Raw genomic sequence first — 27,350 nt, 5'->3', positions numbered from 1 at the left:
TATTTACCTGAAATCTTTTTAAGATTATGTGAAACCTTATGAATGTAAGGAATGACTTCAAGTTTCCTCTGGCTAGTAGTTTGTAAGGAGACAGGTTGTTTTTCTTTTTCTTTCTTGCGTAGCTTCTTGGCCACCGATTCGGCAATCGCCCTTAACAGGAATCTCGGGTAACCTGCCTTCTCCAGTCGCTCCACTTGAAGATGAAAACTAGAATGCAGCATGTGAACGCATGATTTTAAAACCGTGGATCTAAAACATGAAGAGGCTAGGACTCGCTTCACCACCTTAGAATGAGAAGAATCGAAAGGCAACAAGGCTTTCCTCGCCCTGGGTTGCAAGGCCCAACACACATGATCACTGTGGTTAAAAAGCAGTTTAAGATCTAAAAACTGAATGGAAGCCTTTTGTGGAAGTTCCTAAAGTCGCCTAATATCTCGTTAGCTACTTCTGCTAGAACATCATCGGATGAGTTTCAAAATAATCAAAAAATCATCTACGTATCTAAATATCTTTGCAATGAAGGGTTGTGTTAGCTTACGCTCAAGCAAACGGTCTAAATGCGCAAGAAAGATTTCACACAGCACAGGGGCGACGCTAGATCCTATACATATTCCGTTCTTCTGAACGTACAATTTTTCGTCAAAAGACACAATGGTGGAACAAAGATAAAAAGAAAGGGGCTCAAGAAAAGAATCTGGTGACACACCACGGGAGTTCTGGAACCTAACCACTCCACAAACTTCAATCAACTCTCTTACTGCGCTGAAAAGTTCTTCGTGTGGTATCGAGTAAAACAACTCTTCCACATCGAAAGATATTTAGATACGTAGATGGTTTTTTGATTATTTTGAAACTCATCCGATGATGTTCTAACAGAAGTAGCTAACGAGATATTAGGCGACTTTAGGAACTTCCACAAAAGGCTTCCATTCAGTTTTTAGATCTTAAACTGCTTTTTAACCACAGTGATCATGTGTGTTGGGCCTTCCAACCCAGGACGAGGAAAGCCTTGTTGCCTTTCGATTCTTCTCATTCTAAGGTGGTGAAGCGAGGCCTAGCCTCTTCATGTTTTAGATCCGCGGTTTTAAAATCATGCGTTCACATGCTGCATTCTAGTTTTCATCTTCAAGTGGAGCGACTGGAGAAGGCGGGTTACCCGAGTTTCCTGTTAAGGGCGATTGCCGAATCGGTGGCCAAGAAGCTACGCAAGAAAGAAAAAGAAAAACAACCTGTCTCCTTACAAACTACTAGCCAGAGGAAACTTGAAGTCATTCCTTACATTCATAAGGTTTCACATAATCTTAAAAAGATTTCAGGTAAATATGGCGTTGATATTGTTCTTTCTGCACCTTGCAAACTGTCCAGATTGTACAATTTGGTGAGAAAGAATGTTTCCAGATCAGGCACGTGTGGCATAAAACACCTAGAAGAGAACAAGCGTGTCGCATGTGCGAAAGGGGTTATTTACAAGATTCCCCTCAGTTGTGGGCGTGTTTATATTGGACAAACCGGTAGGTGCTTAAATGATCGTTTACGAGAACACGCGCGTTCCTTGGGGGAGGCAGGGGGCTCGAATTTGCCGATTCACTGCCATAGTTGTCAGGGCTGTCGCCCACAGCTCAGCCAGACTGAGATTATAGGAAGAAGGAAGGGACAACTTGACAGAGAGATTGTAGAGGCGGTTGCCATCCAGCGTTCGCATCCAGATGAATGCGTTAGCTCACCTTCTGTCGCTCTCCTCCAAAAAGAACTAGATTTCCTTGTCATGTGACTTCTTGGGTGGTTGTTATACTTTTTTGTTTGTATGCATCCACTTTCTCCCCTGGTTGTCGGCCGATAAAAATGATTTTGAACCTCTTGTTTTGGATTCGTTTCATGCTCATCTAGTGCGGAGATCTTTGTCTTTTCATTCATGTGCTGTTGTAGATTGTTCAGATTATTTTGTAATGATTTCCTCTTTTACAGATTATGCTTGTTATCATCCTTTTATCAACTTCCACGTGCTGATTGTTGTCTTTTAAGGTTCGCCGAAGGTCTTGTTTGGTTTTCATGTTTCAGCCCACTTTACCTGATTGTAAGGTCACATGTGCCATCTGTCTTTAAAAGCCCCTGTTTTTTCAATAAACGTTTCAGTTGCCAGTACCGCCCTGTGTTGTCTCTAGCCTCCGTCCTGTGTCTGCTGCGGTTTTATTTTCCTTATGTCTCACCAACTGGCCTACACATCTACCCTGCTAAGTAGCACAGACATGTGGGGATTGGGTTCGAGTGGAAAATGCTGTCTTTGCTTCGGCTTTCCGAATAAATCCTGAAGCTTTTGTTTACAGATTTCCCAGGTCACTAGCTCTCGCTCTTGATTTTGGAGCCACGTCCGAGCTGTTCCTGCCAAATAGAAGATTATGTTCGCCAGCATAATGGTCGCGTCCCGGTGGTTGTTTCTGCTGCAGCGCTCGTACTCATCTAGCCAGTCGTCAACGTCCGGCTTGTCTTCCCCATTAAAAATGGGAGGGTGGCGGATCTTCGTGAGTACCACTGGCTGAGCCGATGTTGCTGCGATGGTAGGGGCTGCCTCGGAGGTCATAGTGGTTTTTTGCTGACGTCGTTGTGAGCCCAGTTAGGTGGCGGCCACTGCGCAAATCCAGCTTTTTCTGTGCTATTTTGCTCTGATATTCTATTCTGTGCGCACGGGGATCTTTAGTCACCTCCACCAAGATGATACGTGGCAAGGTAAGGCCAAGAGATTAGTCCAAGATGACACCGCACAAAGCACACAGAAACACAGCAGCGTCAACCGGGCACCAACCGACAGTGCTCGAACGTCGTCTTCACCAAAACTCACTAGATTCTTCTTCTTCCGTCCTTAAGCAGATATCAGTGCATGTACCGCCTAATGTAACAATATCAGTAAGTGTTAACCACATTACTGAGCATGCATTCTCGGCAATTTCTGCTGTAAATTTCCTTACGCTTCGTGCTAGCAAGGGCAAGCTACATAAGATGCACCGCTGCCCGAAGTTAATATTTTTACTAAACGCGTCTCAGCGTGGTGCCACGCTCGCGAAAAAAGTTTTACAGCTGGTACAGAACAGCTGCACCCTGCTCATAAGTGTTAAACACAACCACTAAGACTTACCGTCAGCTTCGGCCTGAGTACAGCCGCGGAAAACACACCTGTTAACTTTTGTTTCATACGTTTTATTGCCACGCAACGCTCGCTCTCGATCAAATGCGAAGACATATACATCACACTGACCACGACCACAGCGATTTAGTTACCCGTAATGGCCAGGCACAGGAAACATCGGATACGAACTTCCAAGATTCTATTACTGGTTCCTTTATTCCTGAATTATAAAAAACTGGGCGGTTTAATAAATACATAATACACATCATTTTGATGAATTCTAAAAGCACGAAGGCGATCAATTCGTATATGTGCGAAGGCGCGCCTGTGCGTTATCACATGTGAATGAACCGTTAAGAGCAAGGAAAGTTGTCTTTTCCATTAAATTATTTTTCATTTCTGGCACCAGACACTTTCACTTTGTTTTAATAAATATGCTAAAGAACCGTTTACATAAGAATGCTAAATTAACTCACGCAATTGTATATGCCAACAGAAATGAAAATTATTCGTATCTTTTTACAGTCTCAGTCACAGTAAAAAGTCTAAGGGTACGAAAAGCTAGGACAAGGCAACTCAAACGAATTTCAATGGTCACTGACATCTGCCGCCGCATTTTACCATGTTTGCACTCACAACGCAGGCGGCACCTCGAGTGTCTATTCTCAGCCTGTCGCATCAGCGCAAGAAGACGACGACGACACAAAAGAAGCAGTGAGAAAAAGAGCCCTTCGCACAAATCCAAGGTATTCAATGACTGCAAGAAAGAAATAGTATTGTGAACAAGTGAATCGGCTCGCGCACAGTGAAAGACATGGCGCGAAGCGAAAGACGACGCACGCGTGTAGACAGAACAATCGCTATCTCGATATGAACGGCATATGTAGATGCCTACAAGGTCGCTGACTCTTAGGGGGAACACGCAAGCGCGTGGCTGCTTTCTTCGAAGCGCAATTGCATCCGATACAGCCGCGCATCGAACCAAATCGGCGAACGCTCACAGTGGCCTGCTACTTTGCTTCGACGCGGCTAGGTCGGAGGCAATGGCGCTGTGAAAAGAGCAGCCATGCGCTCGCGTGTTCCACCTAACGGTCAGCGACCCTGTACATTTTCCACGTGCATAGAGTGAACTTTTCAATGTGTGCGTCTTCGTCGTTCTTACAGCGTTATGAAAAATCACGTGCATCAATTGGCTAAGCTTTCCGGTCTCGAGAGTGACGGGTCGCCGCTTCACTTGGCCGTGGCTGCGGAGCCGATGGCAACAATGGCGAGCAGAGCCTGCAGCGACAGCAGCAGTGCCTGCCCCGCGGCCAGCACCCAGTCGAGGCGCAGAACGTACGTCTGCCACAGCAGGAAGTAGAGGGCTCCCAAGGCGGACGGCACGCTCAGCAGCAGCGACAGCGCCAGGCACGGGCCGCCCACCAGGTTGCCCCGCTTGCCTAGGAAGGAGCCGCCAACGCGCCAAGTTATTCCTCCTTCAACTTAACCGCTTTAAGACTGCGCGGGAGCAATGGTGGGCCACTCTCAACACCCGCGGAATTCCATCTGAACTCGTAATTTAATTTTAGACCGCTTACCTCAGTCAGCAGGCAATGTCGCTTAAGCATATCGCATCACTTGAGAGTGTCGTCAGCAGCAGGCACCTGCACTCACCGAGGCTGAGGCGCACGCTCTCGACGACCGTCAGGAAGGCCAACAAGCACAGCTCTGACGCCATGTTGCCGCTCGGATAGGGAAGGCTAAGCCCTGCGGAGAGAGCAGGCGCTAGCTCGCGTACACAGGACCGTTCATACTCAGAAGAATACTCGATAGTCGCTTCGTGCGCTGTATACCTTTCTGAGCAGCGCTCGTACTAATTCATGTCTCGAAGCCTGGACCTGCCGATCCGACTGAAACAGATCGTTGAGAATAACCGCGTTCCGTCGGTCTCTACTAGGGAATAGATCACTGCACAAGCTCGGGCCGAAAGCCTGTGTCGGACCACGTGTTGGGTGGGCCGGAAAATGTACTGTTTCGCCGGGCCTGGGCCGGCCCCGGCTTGAAGTTGCGGCTTGGACTTGGTCTGGTCAAGTGCGCTTCGAAAACAGGGTCGTGGCGTTGGCTGAGAAAATAAATTACTCTAACCTTTCTTTCCTCATATTTGGCGTCTGCTACGCGAGAAAAACTATGCAAACAATACACGTTCCAAGATTTTCTTGTCTGTCCGTCTTTGCCTCTCATAAATATCTTTACGTTGCGAGGAATGCCATTCAAGAAGAGCATATTGATTCAGGAAATTATATAATGTTCTTTTCAAAACACATGCTGTATGCAATAAAATGCGTAATTCATTTCATCTCAATAGGAAAAAAGCATGCCAGTGCCACCATGAATTCAACCCGCAAAATCGAGCCCGCAAGCACAGTGTAGGGGTATGCGAGTACTTTTTCAGAACGGAATCGAGCATGAATAGTGTATCTTTTGTCCACAAAAATAACTACGAATTGAATATAGTACTGAATCAAATACGAATCAAATATTTGTACTAATACTCGAATTGAATGTAGCACGAATAGCGTAGCTTTTGTCCACCAAAATATATACGAATTGAATATAGTAATGAATCGAATAGGAATCAAATATTTGTACTAATATTCGCTACTTTTGCGAACAACCGTATGCAGAACAAACAATAGCGATATTCACTGAAGTGCCGGCAACGGCGTTGCGGTTCGGTGCTAACTTGTGGAGCTTTGGTGGAACAAAGATGCAAAACTAACTGCACTCGCAACTAGACGATTTAACATCGCAAAGCGACTCGCGTATGAGAGACGCCGTAGTGGAGGGCTCCGAAAATTTCGACCACATGGGGTTCTTTGACGTCCACTGACCACGGACGCCACTCCGTTTCGCCTCCATCAAAAAGTGGCCGTCGCAGCTAGGATTCGATCCCGCGTCCTTTGGTTCAAAAGCCGATCGCCCCAACCACTGAACCACCGCGGCGGGCGACGCAACACGAATTCAGTACGTTAATGTTATGTGCGTCATATTATACGCGCAGAAAAATTACATTTTCGTATTGATGACGAAAGATAATAAACCAAAACCACACATCAGAACATGAGGCTGCAGCTATAGAGCGGTTCTGAGATCGGGCTTCTATGCAACCTTGCTAAATTTGCGTAGGCCTTGGTGCGTCGTATAGTTATAGAGGCCATGTGTCAGCATTACGAGGACTGCCACAAGAACGGACCACGTATACCATCATTAAACCGGTCATCCCACGCTTACTGGTCGCTACAAGATGGTACTCATGCAGCATCGACGTGGCCCGTGTTTTTTCAACAGTCCTCGAAGGAAATACTACGACGGGCCCTTTTCATAATAAAAAACAACAACAAAGAACTCCGGCCAACTTTCAAACAGTATTAAAAAATTCTACAACATAGTTGATTCAGTTCGAATAATCGAATACGATAGTATTCGATTCCCTATTCGAATTTTTCAGGTACTCACCACCCTTAAATATTCAGCACAGACGCTATGGCCACCTAAGTGTGCGATGGCAAAAGCTGACTTACGGGATGCGCTGACGCGACGGCCGTGCTCCTCACGCTTTCTCATATGGCTCGCGAGGACGCGGATCGTACAGCCCGAGGTCTGACGAGCAGGGAGGTGAGTTCCTCAGATTCGGACTCCCTGGGTGAAGCACTCACCACGTACCATGATATAACTAGCTGCTATAAGGATGGAAGACTTATTTATCCACCTCAGCAAGCAGACCTTAGCAAAGCACAGACCGCGATGCAAGGATCCATACTAAGATCTATTATAAGTTCCCACAGGTTGTCGTTTATTAAGAACGGGTTGCATAACCCTTTATGCCTAAACTGCCGGGAACTGGAAACCCAAGATACCATCTTATGGGAATGTCAGGTCAAGCCTCCGCCTCGCATGCATGCTCCTGCCCTCCGAAGAGAGCCGCGCTGCTCAGGCAGGAGAAAACAAAACAGGAAGCTCTTGTTAACTGGGCTTTGGAGGTCACACCTGTATGGGGGTCACACTGAGGTGCAGTCGTCCGCGATCTTCCAATCCTTAACAATAAATATGTTTCTCTCGCCACCATGTGACTGGTTCGCGATACCCTGCGTACTGTATCCCTGAAGGTGCCAGCTGCGCTAGGTGACGAGTTGTGTTTAGACGGTTAAGGTATGGTCCCCGGAAAGATTTTCCTGGGACCATAGTAAGGCGTTAAGGCGTACAACTAGGAGGTATATATATGTCATCGGTTCGAATACCTATCGCAAACTAGTCTTCAATTTGACTAGCATGATGGATGAAGCGAAATTATATGACACCACCCGAAATGTTCGAAGAATGTTTGAGTCACGCCTTTGACACCAAAGAGGGAAATTTGCGCCACATAGGGGCTCGTTTATGACGGTGGTACGTCGACGCCGTTCTTGTGGGTAAAAATGTTTGTCAACAAAGCCAATAACAACGCTGCAGACGAATTTGCGCGCGTGGAACTAGGAAGGATTTAGCCCTAAAAGCAAATTCCATCGCTACGGCTTCCAGGATGTTTACGATTTATACATCGCAAGCCGTAATAGGAAAATATTCTAAGTTAGTTTATTAACATGCCGCGGTGGTACATGGTTACGGCGCTCGACTGTTGTGTCCAAGGATGCGGGATCGAATCCCGGCCGCGGCAGCCGTTTTTCGATGGCGCTGAAAAGCAAGGCGCAGTGTGCTGTGCGATGTCAGTGGACGTTAAAGAACCAAAATTGTCGAAATTTCCTAAGCACGTTATACACGACGGCATTTCACATTGCCTGAGTCGCTTTCTGACGTTAAACCCATAGAGGACTTCGGGGATATATGCATTGTTTTGACAAACGCTCTCTATTATGGCAACCGTGAGTGAGCCCCAAAAAACTGAACTGTTTGGGACGGCTGGCTTTTAGTTTAAATGCATAGGTGAGCGCGAAACATCGAAGTTGATGAAATGCCTGCTTCGGCGCCTTATCTAACACTGCCAGTTAGAGGTCCCGCCACGGGTTTCCTACGATGGGACCCCATGGTGAACATTTGCAATTTTAAGGCGAAAGCCTTTAATGGCTCATGCTGTCGTGGACAAAATGTGTCCCGCTCTTGCGGCGGCTCTGATTGGCCGAGGCGGGATGACGTCATAGAGGTCTCGACCAATCACAGAGCACCAGCACAGTATGCGCGAATGGCCTTATATTGCCATAGCTAATCAAGTATCAATCAGTAATTATTGACTACTTAATTTATTAAATAATTACTCATTAATGACTATTTATATATTACTAATTAATGTCTGATGAGTAAATTATTAAGTAATTATTCGATGACCTATTAAGTCATTATACAATTACCTACTTAATGTCTAATTAACTATTTATAACTAATTACTTACTAATTATTCTAGTTGCGTACCAAAATGCGGCACTCATGCTTTCGACTTTCACTACTTCAGTCGCTAAAAGTCCCTCGTAATTTTTTTTGTCAGCTTTCAGCTGTTCGATCACTAGCCTAGATCCTCGCACTGCGAAGTTTACGCATGCGCTCTAGCACAAGGCATTGTCGTGCAAAATTGAACGTTGTTCTACACTGCGCTCCTCATCACAACCATCTTCCTGGAAATACGTGCCAGCAACAAAAAATGGTGGACGGCATGCTTCGTCACTTAGGCACCGACACTGGCACGCGTGTCGCGTCACGTGTGTGTAGCACGTCACACTCACCCTTGAAGAGCAGAAGGAACAGCTCTCCGGCGGCGAACACGGCGTAAAACCAGCCTCCGAACACCAGCAGTACCTGGTAAGGTAGCGAAGAGAGCTGGCGAGAAATCCATCGTCAAAGGCAAATACTTGAAGGACTGTTGAACTCCCTCTTTAAAGCTATGACCACTGCCCTGCCCATTTCTTCTTCTTGATGCCCACTAGAATATCATTAACTCGAGTTATTTCTCTGACCCACTCTGCACGCTTCCTCTCTTCACGTCAAACCCTGCAGCCATTTTCCGTTCCATAACCCTCTGCGTTGTCCTCAACTTAAATAGAACCCTTTATCCTCCACGTTTGCAACTGTTATAAGATTTCCTCTTGAGAAATGCCGGTAAGCTGCTAGTCATGATCCGCGAGTACTAGCCAAGCGTGCTCCATCCTAATCGTATTCTCTTAGTTATTCCCCTTTCATGATTAAGATCTTCGGTTACTATAACTGTCCTAAGTAGACGTATTTGCCTGCCACTTGAAGTGCTTGGACTACCTGTTGTAAACTGTTGTTCGTTCCTGAGACTGTTGAACATCACCTTAGTCTTCTGCATATTAATTGTTAGGCCCACCTTTCTGTGTTTTTTCTGTCTAGGCCATCAATCATTATTTGCAATTAGTTACTTAGCAAGGCAATGTCATCTGCTAATCGCAACTATTCTCTATCAACCCTTAAACCTAACTGCTCCCATTCCAAATCTCTGAATACTTCCTCTAAACAAGCTGTGAATAGTACTGAGATCGTGTCTGCTTGCCTAATACTTTTCGCTATGGGAATTTTATTACTTTCTTTATGCAGAACTGTGGTTGCTCTGCAGCCATTAATGATATCTTCTAGCACTTTTACATCCGGCACATATACACGCTGATTTTGCGATGGCTGCATGATTGCCGATATTTCGACTGAATCAAATGCTTTTCCGTAATTAATGAATGCTATGTATACAGGCTTGTTATATTCAGACCATTTTTCTATCACCTGATTGATGGTATGGATATGATTGATAGTAGAGCACCCCTTTAGAAAACCTGCTTGATCCTTTGCTTGATTGCAGTCTAAGGTTGTCCTGATTCCGTTAGCGATTACCTTCGTAAATACCTTGCACGTAACGGATAGTAATCTGATTGGTCTGTAATCCTTCAAGTCCTTAGCGTCCCCTTCCTTATGAATTACGATAATGCTAGCGTTCCTGCAAGATTTCGGTACAGTCGATGTCAACGGGCAACAGGATAGTCAGCTTAGCACGATATCCCCACTGTCCTTAAACAAATCTGTAGTTACTTGATCATCCCTAGCTGCTTTCTCCCTCCTTATAGTTTCTAAAGCTTTCTTAACCTCGCCCTTCACTATTGGCGGAACGTGTGATTGTTCTTCACTACTGCCAATCTGATTATTGTCCTGACTACTTCGGCTACTGTACATTAATTATAGAAGAACGGCTGATTGGGCGAGTTGGTGAACCATGACGGATATAGTAATATATTTGCGCAAAAAAACGTGACATCTGCCCATATTAGTGATGACGACATTGCACGCCTTGTCCTTTAGTGAATAAGAGATCTGATTTTTGCCTATGCCTAATTACCGTTGTTCAGAGCTTGCTCGATTTTCTCCCTTATGGCGGACACTTTGCGCCTGGTGATTACCTTTGATAGCTCTGCTAGTTCTACTCCTATTGTCTCTTGAGTTGGATGCTTTCATACTTCGGCGTATGTATGTATGTATGTATGTATGTATGTATGTATGTATGTATGTATGTATGTATGTATGTATGTATGTATGTATGTATGTATGTATGTATGTATGTATGTATGTATGTATGTATGTATGTATGTATGTATGTATGTATGTATGTATGTATGTATGTATGTATGTATGTATGTATGTATGTATGTATGTATGTATGTATGTATGTATGTATGTATGTATGTATGTATGTATGTATGTATGTATGTATGTATGTATGTATGTATGTATGTGCACGCGCATGTGTATGTGCCAATTAAGCCGCGCCTGCGGCTTAGCTGTATCGTGTCAATTCATGGGCGCCGCGGGTTTGAGTCCCATCTTGAATAAACTGCCCGAGTTGGCAGCTCCTGCCATGTTATGTGGTGCGGTGACGTCACACAACCCGCAGAACAATCAGCGCCAGGCCATGCCGCCTGCCAACTAACACAGACTCAACAAAAAACAAAGTGAACCCAAATAACTTTTATTCAACAAAAAATACATGAAGAACATATAAGTAAAAATATAAGGAAGCAATCAAGAGCAATGATAAGATATAAAGCAAATACATTTCATCGCGCAACAGAAATTAAGCCCGCACTCTCCCCCACCCGTAGTTTATTAATGCCCTTCGTTTACGCCACTGCGGGCTTCAAACTATTATTGCTAGTCGGGTCGCAACGCGAAAATTTCATCCTTGCAGGCCAGAAGCCGACGCTAAATAAGTATAGACATAGTAAAAACAATAGGAAAATAAGAAACAGTAAATAATGATGTAATACAAAAATAAACCAGTACGTTTTGTTTTCATTTTACTTCGCATTTCACATATAGTAGCCATCCAATGTCAGTCTCTGGCGCTCTTTGGCCTCGGATGCCCTTGCGCCTACAGGCATTACTAATAATAATCATCAGGTCACACCCTCCTATTCGTCGCGGGAAAAATGCGGCGCGTTCTCGATTCTCACTAAACGCTGGACGGGCCCCACTTCAAAATTGCTCGGAGAGGGTTTCTGAAAGAGCACGAGACATTATAACACCGCCGCCATTTATCGTAAAAACAAAACTATATACACTTGAAGACGTCTACTGAAGGCAGCCAGGTGACGCGTCCATCCGTGAAGTTTATGCACATTAAGGAGCCAACGCCTCTTTTCATTTTCCACAAAGAGCGCGTACCGTCTGCGGACTGGGCCCGTTATAGTTACTGGTGAAGCACGTGTTTGAGAACCGTTTGAAGCGCGCAGTCACTGAACGTCATCACACCTTACTTAACCCTTTTGCATGCAATTTTTGTTTCCACTGAAGACAAATGTCTCTCCGCCTAATTAGTATTATAATTAGTAGCAGTCGAGCTCAAAATAACGGCGGTTAATTCTTTCCAGAGACGTGCGAAGTTTCATGCGAAGTGTGATAGGTACATACATATACATAACTGATGGAAATACGACATGGAAGTTGTTACGCGATCGATCATGAAAACGCCCAAATTATTGCGAAAATAATTCGTTTCGCACGTGTACATATAACGCTTGAAATTGTTAAGAAATGGGTGTTACTAGTGATGGCAAAATATTTCTACAGAAATATTGTGGTTGACACGCTGCTCCACTATTTCACAAAATATGAGGCAGTTTGAGAAAAGAGTCCGAGCGGATAGGGGGACGCTAACCACACCTAGCCACACCCTTCTCCATTCTACCGCAGCATTCTGCGCATATGCACTGGCGCACCGCTATTCCACTTAACCGATAGGGCCACCGTATTCTAATTCTCGCTGATAAGTTACTGCTGCCTGTGTCGACCGACTGATGCTGAATACTCCGGCTAATGCTTTAGGAGAATGAAAAAAGCGGGATGAGGGGAACGTGGTCGCCGTTCCAAGCAGTATATTTAATTAGGCGGTATTTTAAAATTAGCTCATTTTGAAAGCACTGCAAATGTCGCGGCATGATATCTGATTTATGAGAGCACCAATACTCCCCAACGCTGAGCGAAGAATTTGCGCTTAATGATGCTCACTTTAAAATGTGCACTTTTAGACGAAACATTTGCAACTCCCAAGTTCTGCACTAACGGTAATACTGACTGCGTAATGCCTCCTGCAGCTTGTTTCCAACTCGACTCCTTTGGCCAAGCATCGAACGAGTCTCATGACGACGTGGTTGTCCCCTATAGTGTGAAATCGCATGATGGCGGCGCTACCAAGAAATGTCATTGACCGCGACGTCAGACAGTCGGTCGACGCCGTTGGATGAAGGGCCACTCTTTCGATGAGTATTTGTCGCAGCCTTCTTGAATTATAACCGGCCATAAAAATACGCACAATCTACATGGCCCCATAGCAAGGTTACCCAAACTCGGCGGACCAAGAAGGAAAGGAGCTTTTGTCATCGCGCACTTCAGACTCACTGACCTCCTCTGTTCAACTCCCCTTTCAGCACCCCTATCCCGCACAATCAACTATATACTGCGTCTCACGAGCTGTTTGCAGCACTGCGAAAGGCAGGGGCGCCTCACAGCCCAGTCAGGATGATGCCCACTGTAAAAGGTATTGTACGCCTATGTGCCTTTCGCTCCCCGAACTGGTGGGGACGACTTTAGGAGCACAATTGTCTGTTATAGTGCGCCAGGGCGACAGTGCGGCACGTGAGAGCACAATATAGTGTGCATGATCCTGAATGGGGCAGGACCGGGCCAACAGTGTGCCTCAAATAGTGAATCGGCCTTAGTCGGCATGAAAAAATAAAGCTGCTCGTTTCATTTCGGGTAACCACAATAGAGCATAACGAAGATCGAGGTAATTTTTGTCAGACCACACAATATTGGTTGTTCCATCGCTCTTCAGTGCTCGCTTCAGTAAGGCCTGCAGAGAGGGCAAGGACAGCTGTGGCCCCCACAGTCGGCATGGAGGAGGAGAAGGGCATGAGTTTTGCCTCATATTTTTCCCCGCTCTCTGATTACGCGCACAGGCCATGAGTTCAACGCCCCTCCCGTACGAAGACCTACATAGATGTCAAATGAAATTAGCCTTAATTTCACCGAATAGGAAGGCACACCAGATGAAAACGCTCCAGTGAGCTTGACAAGCTTCTGGGAGAGCTTGACAAGCTTCTGGGACCTATGTGGACAGGTACAAAAATGAGGGATCGCATATAATACTAAGGGCAAACCTAAACGATTTACAAGCAGAAAAAAAAATCACGTAAATGAGCAAACCAAACAGGTGTAATAAAAATGGCACAAAGTTAGTTAATCACACGAGCCCACAAATGCAAAAACAAACTGGGACACAGAACAAACAAAATTAGCCATGCCAGCATTACAATACTAGCCAGAACTGAGACACATAACGCATGTTTTATTTATTTAGTATTTATTTAGTACATACTGCAGACCCTTTTCAGGGTCCAAGCAGGACAGGCATATATTGTTAACAAAACTCAAAAGATACAGAACAGTTAATATCATCCGCACAACCTACGCCTACCTTGCAAATAGATTACACTAAAGAAATAAAATCATGTATACAAGGCACTGTAATTGTGCAACAAGTAACAAAAAGGAAAGCTAAACTTTAAGGAAACAATTTAAAGCTGAGCTACATGTATGCGAAAACTCATGTGAACGCGACGGCGGCCCGGCCGCGTTGCGCTAAGCCTTCGCGCGAACACAAATGCATGTGTCGCTTGGTTCATCGCTCGGATCTGCCGAAATGAAAAATTTCGCTTGTTCGCCCGGAAATGCATGCGCGATCAGCCAATCGCGAAGCGTACGCCACTGCTGCTCGTTTCGCACGTTTTTCTTCTTTTGCAGTGTTGCATTGTGATTGTGCATTATACCGTGTAAAATTTTCGCTTTGTACGAACAATAGTGAATGACCAAGGATTCAAAGAGTCTGATCGCAATCAAGAAAACAAAAACAAAACAAGACATCACGTGATTACTCGTATAGTGCAAGTTAACACACGTTAGACGCTTCAAATCCATTTTATTTTGCACATTGTCGCAAAATACTTCAATTCATGCAATTGTTATGACTGTTGCGTTTGTCAATAGTTTTGCGTTGTACTATGCCAGCAACACAGAGCGTCGTCGCCGTTTCGCGTTGTCGTCGGTTCGCCTATGGGTTCGCGCTGTCACATTCATATATCTTGCCCAGTAGGCGACGGTGCGAACCATGAACGCTTTCGCCGCACTGCTCGTCGCCTTTGGCGCCCGTTCCTGGGTTTCGCGGCGTCGGCGTTGTCCCTCGTAACCAGCTCCACTTTCATTCACACCTTCCTTCCTTCACTTACGGCGCGATTCAGGTGCCCCCAGAAACGAGTGTGACAGATACTGCGCCTCTTCCATTGTAACCAGCTCCATTTTCACTCCCACCTTCCTTACTTCCCTTACTGTATACGATTCAGGTGTCCACAGAGCACGCGCGCGCGTGTGTGTGTGTGTGTGTGTGTGTGTGTATGTAGTAACGAACTGCAGGGTAACATGTGCAATAACCGAGAATGCACACACTCACAGAGAAAAGCATCATATTTTGATGTTTGCGTATATAGAGCTAGTTTGACAGTCTGGATCTCTAGCCGATCGGCCCTTGGTGGAAGGCCTGGCCCAGATCTAGCCCGCCCTCATTTTCCTTTAAAACATATATTGCTAGAAATTCGATGAGACACTAGCTAACCTTGGTTACAGCGTTTTCAGGTCAGTTTAAGATATTTGCGAAGGTTCTTTCTTGTCTGCAGCTTGTGGCATTAGTCTCTTCGCCGCGCAACGTTTCTATGGGGCCACGCGCTGCCCCCTCGCAACATCCCGATAACTTAATTGCTCTCTTCATTTCTCTTCCTTCATGACAGTCAAGAACTGTTAGTGCAGTGTTTCTTGAAGGAATATGTGCGAAAAATAACATAGTTGTCTGTAATAGTACATGCATGTCTTGTCGAAGTCTTTGCCTCAATCTATCGAAAAAGGTGAAACAGCTGATGAACTGCGCTCAAATTTAGCATTAGGAAGTAACGTATACATCGGCAAATTTTTTCGCTCACATGTAGCTCAGTCTTTAAAATTGTCTCAGAAATAGAGCCTACTTCAAGACCATTGTATAGACCTTTTCACGAGCCTCGGCGAAACCGGTTCGACTGGACTGTGGGGCAGGTTTGGAAGAGATAATCCTAAACTTTTCTTGTGCTATCAGCACAGCCCAGTATCCAATATGGCAGCGCCCATGACGATGCACTTTTTGAAAAGGTCTATACCAAATAACACAGCATCTGAACCTCGCAGTTAGTTGGCGGGTTGAGCATAAAAACAACTTAGCCCGACGCACAGAGTACGCTGGTACAACCATGACAAATTATACCACTTCAGCACAGTACCAGCTAGGCCGCTTTCTTACCTTTCATGCCTCTTACGCACACAACGTGCTGCACAGCAACAAGCGCGTACATGGCAGAATCTGATATTCAATTATCCCCGCCTCTACGCGTTACTACATGCCCTGTCAATCTGCGATTACCAGCTACTGCAAGAACGACTGAGCATTGTTCTTCTGATTCAGGTTCTTTTGCTTGTGTTGCAACGTACGTCCGAGAATCATCATCATCATCATCAGCAGCAGCAGCCTGATTATACCCACTGCAGGGCGAAGGCCTCTCCCATATTTCTCCACTTAACCCGGTTCTGTGCTAGCTGCATCCACTTGACCTTTGCGAACTTCTTAACCTCATCCGCCCACTTAACTTTCTGCCGCCCCTGCTACCCTTTCCTTTCCTTGGAATCCAGCTTGTTACCCTCAGCGACCATCGGTTATCCTCTCGCACTACATGTCCTGCCCATGTCCATTTCTTCTTTTTAATTTCTACTAGAATGTCGGTAACTTGAGTTATTTCTCTGACCCACTCTGCACGCTTCCTGTCTCTTAATGTTACCCCTACCATTTTTCGTTCCATAGCCCTCTGGGTTGTCCTCAACTTAAGTAGAACTCTCTTGGTTAGCCTCCACGTTTCAGCCCCACAGGTGAGTACAGGCAAGATGCAACTGTTGTATACTTTCCTCTTGAGCGATACCGGTAAGCTGCTAGTCATAATCTGCGAGTGCTTGCCAAATGCGCTCCATCCCAATCGTCCGAGAATATGGGACGTCTTTTCGCAACGGTAGGATGTCATAAAGATCACGCGGGCGTTACGTGGCATGCAGTAAGGAGGTCGAGCGCGTGCGCGCGCGCCCGCGCGACGTCGTACTACGTAACGCGTCATGGAGAAAACCGAGCCCTGCGGCGTGCTCCCTAACTTCACTGTGCACGCCGCAGGGCTCGGTTTCCTTTACAAGTTGTTTTCCAACGTGCGATGAGGGGCCTCCCAGAAGCTCTGAGGAGCATAAAGGAGCTGAATTTCAGTATTTATGCGGATGACATCACTCTCTGGATTAACCAAGGTAGTGATGCGAGTATTGAGGAGCGCCTGCAGGCTGCGGCGGACATTGTCGTAGACTACGCTGCCAGTATGGGTCTATCATGCTCGCCGCAAAAATCGGAATTATTCATCTGTAACTTACTCCGATGCAAGCGCAGCTGGGAATTGAACATTAAAGTAGAAAGGAAACCAGTTCCAAAGGTAGATCAAATCAGAATCTTAGGACTATTCATTCAGGAGAATGGATATAATGATGGAACAACCAGAAAGCTAGAGGGATTCGCCACGCAAGCCACTGGCATATTTAGAAGGATCGCGTTGAAAGGGCGAGGCCTGAAGGAAAGAATCTTACTTAAACTAACCCAAGCTTACGTAATAAGTCGCGTGAGCTATGCCACGCCGTTCTTAAATATAAGGTCGGAGGAGAAGAAGAGATTAGACTCTCTCATTCGACGGTGCATAAAGAGGGCCCTGGGCTTATCAATTACCACATCCACAGAGAAGCTCCTTTCTATGGGAACGCATAATAGCTGGGACGAAATAGCGGATGCTGTCAGAGTTTCGCAGCTGGAAAGATTAAGTCGAACGACCACGGGCAGAACTATACTCGAAATGGTAGGCCTGCAGACAGATAGGGGACTACGAGAAAAGTCAAGTATCCCACAGGACTGCCGAGAAAATATCGTCCCCCCCCTCCCTCGTAGCATGCATCCCATATTCAACACAGAGAGGAAGGAGAAGAGAGCAGAAGCACTAATTAAAAGCTTCGATTCGATGGACAGCAAGTCGGTTGCGTACGCGAATGAGGCAAGTGGAAAAACGGAGGCGGCGGTCGCCTCGGTGGTCGACGGCCGAGGCGCCCCGGTATCATCCGCCACCATTAGAAGCCGCAACGCCGAAACGGCTGAAGAAGTTGCAGTAGCGCTCGCTTGCGTCGGAACGCGCGCCAATTTCATAATCAGCGATAGCAAAACGGCTATTTGGAATTTTGGAAAGGGTAGGGTCTCTCGCCGAAAGCAGCGAGGATTCTGGCCAGTAGACGACTAAACAGGAAAATTCGCCTAATTTGGACCACTGCACACACGTCCGTTCCTGGCAATGAAGCAGTCAACGAGTTAGGCCGAGCTCTCTACTTCCGGGTAACTGTGGAGCCGCCCGATTGCCGGAATATGGACGAGCGTCTGCAAAATTATACGGAGATTCTTCAAAATTACAAATTAAGCAGGAGACTGGTGCCACCACCGGATAAAAGTCTAAACAATAGGGAGGCAGTCGCATGGCAGCGCCTGCAAGCTGGGACCTTTATTATGTCCAGATGGACGATAGAAAAACGATAAATGCAAGCACTGCGGGGAGAGAGGGACCCTCGACCATATAATCTGGGAATGTGCTAGCTCCCCAGGGAGCTAAAACAAATATAAACTGTAGAGAGGCCTGGGAAGCCTTGCTGCGGAGCGAGGTCCCTGCTCCACAGCAACAAGCCATCCGCCTGGCGGAAGAAGCCGAGAAGAGCCAAGACCTCTTTGCCTGCTTCTGATCGCGGAGGTCTCGGCTCCCGTCCCTTAGGCCTGCGTGCCGGAGGCGGGGATTGGGAGCCTCCTTATCTGGTGGAAAAATAAAGTTGTTATCACATCATGACGTCATGGAGAGGCGAAGCTGATTCTTACACAGCGGTCACGACACCACGTGAGTAGGAGAATATATAGGCACTTGTTGTTGAATACACGGTGGTTGAATAGGCACTTGTTCGCTCAGTCTTGCCATGAATGAAGTGTGCGCTCGTCCGAGCACAACGCCTTGACACAGGCGCCAGGCTGTCGCTCCGAAGATGTAGCTCGTCGAGAAGAAGCAATGAAGAACGACCGCGCTACGAAACGTGCTAAACTACAGGCGGAAAACAATGAAGAGCGACAAGTGCGACTAGAGAAGAAACGGTGAAGTGAGCACGAACGAAAGCAGCGGAAATTGGCAGCGGATGCTATGGTTAATAAACGCTCGATTAACTAGGTTTCAGCGGGATAAACAGCCACAATTTTCGATCCCGATTTTTTTTTTTTTTTTGTACTTCCCACCTCCCGACGTCATCTGTGTCTAACTCCTCCGGAAAACGTTTTATTATTTATTTATTTATTTATTTGCGAAGAGAAACGATCGCTCGTGCAGACCAACGGGCAGCGCCTGACTTCCCTCGCGCTCTGTGCGGAAACCGGCTCCCGAGTACGAAGACGCGGCTGCGTTTCGACGAAGTCATTACGCAAAAGTCGCTCGCGTTATAGTGCTCTACACCCGCGTGCTGCGCGGTGTCAAACATGTTGAATAAGCTTAGCGTTCATACCAAGCTGCTATATACGGCGTCTCTTTTCACTCACCTCTAGCCCTTCCTTTTCACAATACTTCAAACATTGGCAGGTATCTCGTGCATACCCGTAAGTCTTCCTTCTTTTGGGTCCCCTAATATAGATTACGCTGATGTAAGTGAAGGGGATTCCGGGATATATGTCCACCATATTTATGAATCGCCAGCCTGCAATCAGTATACCTCGTCCTTCCAGACGTGTGCTCTACGTTCGGTCGCTCCAAGAGCAAACTTCAAACGAAAATAACCTCTGAACGGAAAGTTCCAGAGGGTCATCAAGAGCGAACGACGCGCATGAAACGTCCTAACTTCTATCGTGGGAACTGCAGCGACCTTCGAGTCACTGGCATAACATGTAAATCCGCAATTCAGACTGTTTCCATTTCCATGCACTATAACTGCGAAACAGAAAAATCCTCGCTGAGGAACCAGATTGTTTTCGTTGAAGACCACCCAAGTGCAGTCTTTGTCCAAAAATTCAGGGGTCAATTGCTTGTAAGCCATGTAGAGGGGTTCATGTAGTATTCGCGAGTCCTACCCACTGGAGGGGGCAGGGCCAGATATGTTATGCCTTCAAATTTGGAACGCTGGAGATGCATGGTGTTACTAAAACGCCAACCCCTGCGGGTTCTAAACTTTTGACAAAGGTTGTAACTTGAGTAGACATATCCCGATTATGTCGCATCACTTATCTTTCGGTAAAGCATGGAAATCAGTGAGCCAACAGCGAAAAGTGAAATGCAACGCACCGAAAAGCGGCGAGGTGACAGGTGAATAAAGGTTGAATTTCGCGATACTGGGTAATCCGAAACAGCTCTCCAGGTGTTTTCTTATATGGCGAAAAAAAAAATAACTTGAAAGACATGTTCTGGAGGCTACTTAATACAAAATTCAGAGGGCAGCACTCGCTGCGAACAGGCAGCACCACGAGTTGGCGCCGGAAGAAATGTGACAGGAGGGTCGTGACCTCCGAGATCCCCCCCCTCCCCCCCCCCCCCCCCCCCGCGCGGGTGCGATCTCGGAGGCTATGGACGGTGACGGCCTCCTGCGCAGGGCTCGCGCCCGATTTAAGCAGCCGTAGGAAAGGAGTCGGAATATAATGCAGAGAAATGGTGGCGGTTTGGGCTAGGCGAAATGACACAGCGACGGATGAACAGTACGGCAGTACGGGGACCACAAGGCACAAGACCTAGCTTAGAGATAAAAATAGACCTCGACTGTCTGCCGGGCGGTCACTTCAGCGCTGCAAACACGAGAAGCAAACAAGACGACAAAAGGAGACGGGGCGCGCAAGAAGAAGCAATGGCAATACAAAAAAAAAAAAAAACGCTGAAAAATGTAGAGAATACGCAATATTTGTGGCGAATAACCCCATAAACATGTGGTACAACTCCATGCAGAGCAAACCTGGAACACGTGGGCCAAGCGGAAAGAGCGAACGGCCTGTGGAAGCCTTTCTAGGCAAAGGCTCGAAGAGCGAAAGAAAAAGAAAAAATACTGAAGGAGAATTGGCGGCGGAGGGGGAAGAAAAGGGCGTGGAAGAAGAAGAGAAGGAATTAACGGAGACGGAGCTTCAAGAAAACCAAAAGAGAAGTATGACAAATCAAAATCCAGGCGTTCTAAAAAAAGAAAACGACGCAGGAAAAAACAACACAGAGAAATACGACAAACTGACGAAAAGCCGTACTTGCGAGAACGACGGAGGCAACTGTGACGCAAAACTTGGAAAGGCTTCAACTATTTCTCTGCTGAGGCATTAGCAGCTTTTTTCGACGATGACGATATTCTAGAGGAGGCAGGTTCACAATGATCGCTTTCTCCACACTGTAAAGGTGCTCGCTCAGGCGGCCAGAAAACGGAGTAAAGTTTACAATTATACAAAAGACTATCGCAGGGGAGGCGGGGGAGAAGCGAAGGCCGGTAAAAAAAAAAAAAAAAAAAAAAAAAAAAAAAAAAAAAAAAAACAATAACAGCGAAAGTGTTACGGACACCTGAAAAAAAAAAAAAACGTAATGTGGTGGAGCGCGGAAAGGCATGAAAGAAAAAAATTGGCAGAGGCTTAGCTTGGTTAAGCCCGGTAGGTTGCGAAAGCATCCTTAGCAGTAGGCAGCATCGCAGTCATGCGCACCGCCGTCTCTCACGGACGGCGCGAGTCGGTCGCCTCTTTATACAGCTGTATAACGTCACAACACCTGTGGCGCTCCTGGCGGAGAGAGCGGGAGTTAGGCCGCCGTTCATGCGCACCGCCGTCTCTCACGGACGGCGCGAGTTAATCGCCCAGCTTTGAGGCGTGACGTCACACAGAGGTCATGCGAAGGTCATTTCATGTGCACCGCCGTCGCAACGCAAAGACTTGAAAGTGAAAGTAGTATTGCTTTCGTAATAAAAAAAAGGGGGGGGGGGGAAGGAGTGAAAGAAAAGCCATGAAAAACAAAGCCGCTAGATAAATTCATGAAACTATATACTCAAAAGAGACAATATTGGATGCCCAATTAAAAACGCTAGATGCCCTTCTACACTGCACTGGTGCTCATGCATGCTATCGTGGTGGATAGTGCCCCGTCTGGACCACAGCACAAACTAAATAAAGGTTGTGCAATAAGCAACATCAGCTGGCGCGCGCACGACAGGGCGCGCATCATGGTGTATGCGCTTTCCATCAGTCAGGCATACATATGGCACCAGCAGGGGGGACCTTATTGAAGCGCCATACTTTTTTTTCTTTCACATGTTAAGAAAAATTACGAATGCAGAGGATTGTAGTGTGTCTGCTGTTAAGAAGGAGTTCAGGGAGGCGAATTCGGACTTGATTGCCTGTTCGTCGGGACGACAGCGATCCAACGTCCACGTCGCTTTGCTTCGTACAGCTTAATTGTTCGGGGACGTGAAAAGCATTGTATACTTGGGGAGTGAAAATGCGTGTTTTATCAGACTGCGTTACAGTCTGCTAAAGCACGCTAGTAGTAAAACACGCTGCATATTCGTTGATCACACATAATCAACGAATGCAGCGAATACAAAGAATGAAGGATAAATATGAGCCATGCCTGGCCATCTTCACAACGTCTGTGCGGCGTGGCTGCAGGAGCTGTCACGGCTACTCGACTTCAACTGACACTCAATCTTTCCACAGTTCTGTATTGTTATGAAGAAGGCACTTTCATCACACCTGCCGACGCCGCGCCATGTTCGATAAACCTCGCATCGGGCGGCGCGTTCGCTTCTGCGCAAACATAATTCTTGGAAGAAGGTAGCAGAGCAGGGAACAAAACAGATGAAGCACACGCAAACACAAGTTGTCGAGTTGGCAGTCGCATACTCGTGTACCGCTCTGTGCCACCATGCCTGTAATCCATGCGACCTGTAACTGCCACATGTCGAGACGTACGTGCTCACGATTTTTCGCTCACAACTGTTATCGCGGTGGAGGCTATACCCTCCGCTTTCCAACTTACACTAGCTTTCACCTTCCCCGTTTCCGCCTACCTCGCAATATGGCACCCCATATCCCGGATACACTTGCCTTCAAGTGCCTTTGGCACTCAATCCTTCCCTATGTATGTATGTATGTATGTATGTATGTATGTATGTATGTATGTATGTATGTATGTATGTATGTATGTATGTATGTATGTATGTATGTATGTATGTATGTAATGTATGTATGTATGTATGTATATATGTATGTATGTATGTATGTATGTATGTATGTATGTATGTATGTATGTATGTATGTATGTATGTATGTATGTATGTATGTATGTATGTATGTACAACTTTATTAGGGAGCCGGCAAACGAGGGTTAAAGCGTCGTGACGCTGGCCAAGCGTCCCCTAGTTTGTGAGCGTTGCAAAGGAGGCGCTTTCATGACTACTGCCGGCGGTGTACTGAACATATCGCTTCGAGCGGCTCGAGAGACTGTTCGAGCCGTATATGTGTTCGGGATGTCCACGACAGGTAGCAGGAGGCCGAGCCGAATCATGCGCTAGAGCTATATGTCATTTCAAAATGTGACAACGGTAACCCTACATACGCCCATCGAAACGGGCTGTAGAAATGTTTTAAGTGTGGGAATGCGAAAGCATGACTTTTGCGAGTGCATGCTCTCACGACAAGCCTCATTCTTCTGTTTGCGCGCCCGAGTATATGCGAAGACGGCCGCAGTAGATGGTGTGCCTATCGCCGAGCACCCATATCTGCGAAAGGCGGCAAATGCGGAACACTACCCGCTTTGGTCGCGTCCTCAAGTCTTGGCGATGAACCTGTCGTTGGTCGACATGGCCTCTTATCTACGCAGCGAGCTTGGCTTTGAAGGGTCGTTGCCGCGGCTCGCCCCAGGAGCGATGTCATCTGCTGGATCCTGTAAAGCTGATGGCCAACGCGCGAGCTTCGTTCGGCCGTATGCCTCATGTTACAACTCAAGAACGGAGCGGCTAATACACATCAAAGAAGGCCCTCCATCCAATAACATCGAACGCGATTGTTGTGGCTAATCTCGCCGGCAGGTTATTCTGTGGCGCTACAGCGGAAGCTAAGCTAGGGTGCCTCGATGTAAAGCGCGGCGCTGGTATCGAGTCACCCTAATGCTAAGCAGAAAAGGGAAGGGAAGAAGACGCCCTTTGTTACCCTGCAGTGGCGTGTATTGTTCGGAGTAGGCGTGCGGTGTTGTGAAGGTGGGAGTTGGAGGTACGGTCAGTAGGGCCCATTCTTCACGGGAGGGGACAAAAGCCCGTCACCTTCTCTTTTCTGGCAGGCTTTCTCAGCTGAGCCCACGTTACGGGAAACGGACGACGCCATTGGAAGGAGGACCTCCTTGGCGAGTATTTGCCGCTCCGTCCTTGAGTTGCCGCTCGACAAAGGCGTGATGACGTCATCATTTTGGGACCACCTCGGCCTTAAATAAAAGTCACCGATGGAACTTCGCCCAATACGGGCTAATTTCGCTTTAATAAGGCATGCCGAGGCCCGCTATGCAGCTGCGATCCGGCAGTGGACCACCCAGCTCACCAGAGAAATCAGTGTGTCTGTGGGATGTTTTTGAGCATCCAGAGCACTACAAACCAGCACTTATGGGCGGAGTATTAACGCCTTGAGATAAGCTTAACCGGCTCAAAGAGCTCGCAGAACTTGGACTGCGGTGTTGACAAAAATGTCCCGCTCTGCCACATCTGCGGCGTGCATCCAGGGCCCGTCGCGACAGACTGGAAGCCCAGTCACCGCCTTCATGGCATGCTGAGTCTTTCTCTTGGTAGGACATTCGCACCCAAATGAAAGCTCTCCTCTCCACTCAACACAGCCGGGGTCTTGCTGGGGGCGTCGGATATGTGAGAATGGTTCGGGACATTTTCGGGTCCCAAGCCGAAGCACCGCGCTGGTTTCGCTCACCACGGTGTAGGGAGCTTGCATGAAGCGATGCATGCTGGGTAATCCGCCATGATGATGTCGCTGGCAGCAGACGGCAGGCAGCGCATAGGCTGAATTGAGCAAGTGCCTTGTCGTTTTCGATGATCCACCCAGCAAACACACGGCTTTTCGCGCGCTGCCTTTACGTGCGTGCAATTGTCGGCAGATTCCTAAGGAAAGTACGCGTCGAGACTGCACCCGAAAAATCGGGCGCGCTATGAAGAAATGCAAAGCAGTACGTCACGGACCTGTTCAAGCTACGCCTCTTCAAGCGCGAACGAATGATTGCACTATGCGTCTAGACCTGGCCGCCTGTCGAGATCGCCGACATTCGTGATTTCAGTTCTTTCAAATAGTTTGATACTTGCCCGGATTGGCGTCAATCTCGCGTGTGTTGGCCCGTGCGAACCATTCGCGTCAGCGCCGCTAGAGGAATCATTTGCCTTCTCGCCCTCATGCAGACGTATTTTTTGGAATCGTGAAGAACCCGCAGTCAGTCTGTTAGATCGCGCCAGCATCATCTGCACGCACTACGCAATCATGCAGACGAGTCTGTGTGGCAGTTCCGTGCTGCGTCGTCTGCGGTCAACGACATCATCATGGCGGATTACCCAGCATGCATCGCTTCATGCAAGCTCCCTATACTGAATTAGGAAGAGACTTTACGCGTGCGCTTTCCAAGGTCAGTGCAGTATGTATAAGCACTAAGGATCAGTGACCCAGGAAAGTTAGTTTAGGTTAGTGCTGTCTCCGGTTCGGCGCCGTGTCCTCGCCGCGCTGACGACCGGAGCTAACAGCATTTTTTTTTTTTAATAAATGGGCTAACCTCTTTAGAGAACGCTCCGGGTTTGTCACCCCGTCACTATAGTGAAGTAAATGAGCAGCTGTATGTACGTTTTCAATAATTGGTCCCTGGGCGTACGCCATATTCCTTGCTGGAATGCATTTTGCACTTGGCTCATAGCAGGATGGAAGCCGCAGCGGAACCGGTTTTTCAGCAGTCCAGAGAGGAGGCATTTCGGCATCTCATTCGCTTGATGAACGTGCACTTGAGGATAGGAAAGTACGCTGACCCCCCATTGCCTCTGATCTCCATCTTTCAACATATTTCAGTGGTGCCCTCTTCGCTTGCGGGGGTTTTACACTATTATGTAGGCGCATACGGCGTTCATTCTGGCACCATTCGAATATTCGGAGTTGTACCGGCTCATGCACAACCAGTTTTGCTTTCAAACACGTCTGCACACAACCAAGCGCCATCGCACGCTGCATGCACGGGCTGACTCGGTCATGCCACGTGCTCATTAGTCTGCCCCAACGAAAATAAAAATGTATCCGGTCGTTGCACGCCCAGAGCACGTCTGTTCATAGCAAGCACGGCAGCCATTTAAGCGGTTCATAAGTATGCAAGGCTGCCAAGGGGAGCCCGCTGACGTAGTTTCCGTCGAATGTACATACGGCCGAAGGGGGTTGTTTCTGTTTGGCGGGCCTCCCTACCACATCTGGCAGCCCAGAGGGCGTTCCGCTATCGCGGGATTATGGTAGCTGAAGATGTAAATCGATGCACGCTGCACGACTCGGACGCAAAGACCTTTGGTTGTATACTTTTTTACGCAGGGACTGTACATGACATCATGTGCGAGGTTCCCGTGAACACGCGTTGTTATTATTTTGAGGATATTTTAACGGGGAGGGCGTACAAGATCGGAGGTTATGCTGGCCTTACGAAGCGGCATTATGAGACCAGGAGAAAGAGGGATTGGGGAGGGTTGGGAGGGGACCGAGAAGATAAATTGGCCGGCACTAAGCAAACCGCGAGCCGAGCTAGTTGAGCCCAAATTAATATTCCAAGCTATCATTACATGCTCACAATAATGACAGCGGCCAACTTGACGGTTGAAAGCTAAACATTTCGACAGATTTGCCTGTCTGGTTGGGTTGATGAAACTTGAAGTGAAACTGAAGGGAAATTGGCAGCGGACGCTGCCATGCTTAACAGAGTTTAAGCTCGATTAACCAGTCGGATAAAACTCAATTCGGAGTGAAACGTCGGGTTTTTATAAAATAAAAAAGTGATGATTGAAGAATTTTTCAAGTTTCACTTAACTTGACGGTTGCGAGGCTCGATGTTGTTTGCATTTGTACGCGTTTTGTTCGTCCCTTTGGAACGCATACCTGCCGCCAAAGGAAAAGGATACCAGCTGATCGCCGTTCGGTGCTGTAAAAAAAAAAAAAAAAGAAAAAAAAGAAATGAGTAGGTCAGTCAGATCGCGTTACTTCCAAAAGCAACCGAGCAATGCAACTGAGCAATGCAAACGAGTGATGCAACCGAGCGCTATGAGCTTGCTTGGTACGGCTGAAAAACAAAATGCAACAGAGTGACACCTACCGCTCGCCATGCGTGCTCGAGTTGCATCCGTCGGATGTTTCGTTTACCAAAACATGCCAATGAACGACACTGCGCGGAACAGCGGTAGCAGCAGCATAGATGCCATAGCGACCAACGATGATATAACAGCGATGATAGCGACGGCAGGCGACGGTGGCGCTCAA

At 47.2% G+C, this 27,350-nt stretch overlaps 1 protein-coding gene across 2 annotated transcripts; it reads right to left on the bottom strand.

Annotated features, from left to right (window-relative positions):
• Positions 1-3,197: 3,197 nt before the first annotated feature.
• Positions 3,198-27,315, bottom strand: LOC146174781 (transmembrane protein 80-like). Of its 2 annotated transcripts, none has more exons than XM_084583942.1 (5): positions 27,187-27,315; positions 26,996-27,015; positions 8,872-8,965; positions 4,775-4,867; positions 3,198-4,560 (listed from the first exon to the last, which is right to left on the bottom strand). In XM_084583942.1, the coding sequence occupies exons 1-5, from the start codon at positions 27,194-27,196 to the stop codon at positions 4,352-4,354; spliced, it is 426 nt and encodes a 141-aa protein (XP_084440068.1). In that variant the 5' UTR covers positions 27,197-27,315; the 3' UTR covers positions 3,198-4,351. The 2 variants fall into 2 exon arrangements, with proteins under 2 accessions (XP_084440068.1, XP_084440069.1); XM_084583943.1 differs by having other exon boundaries at positions 8,872-8,944; positions 26,973-27,015; positions 27,187-27,302.
• Positions 27,316-27,350: the final 35 nt, after the last annotated feature.

The sequence above is a fragment of the Amblyomma maculatum genome, chromosome 11 (assembly GCF_055883805.1).
Source record: "Amblyomma maculatum isolate TAMU_Amacu chromosome 11, ASM5588380v1, whole genome shotgun sequence".
In the NCBI taxonomy this organism is placed as follows: Eukaryota; Metazoa; Arthropoda; class Arachnida; order Ixodida; family Ixodidae; genus Amblyomma; species Amblyomma maculatum.
This window is presented reverse-complemented; position numbering and strand designations above follow the sequence as displayed.

Excerpts from the sequence above, each read along its gene's own strand:
- LOC146174781 (XM_084583942.1), bottom strand. Across the intron at positions 8,966-26,995 it reads CACCGAACGGCGATCAGCTG|CTCTCTTCGCTACCTTACCA; the intron begins GTATCCTTTTCC and ends ATTTCTCGCCAG. Across the intron at positions 4,868-8,871 it reads GTTCCTTCTGCTCTTCAAGG|GGCTTAGCCTTCCCTATCCG; the intron begins GTGAGTGTGACG and ends CTCTCTCCGCAG.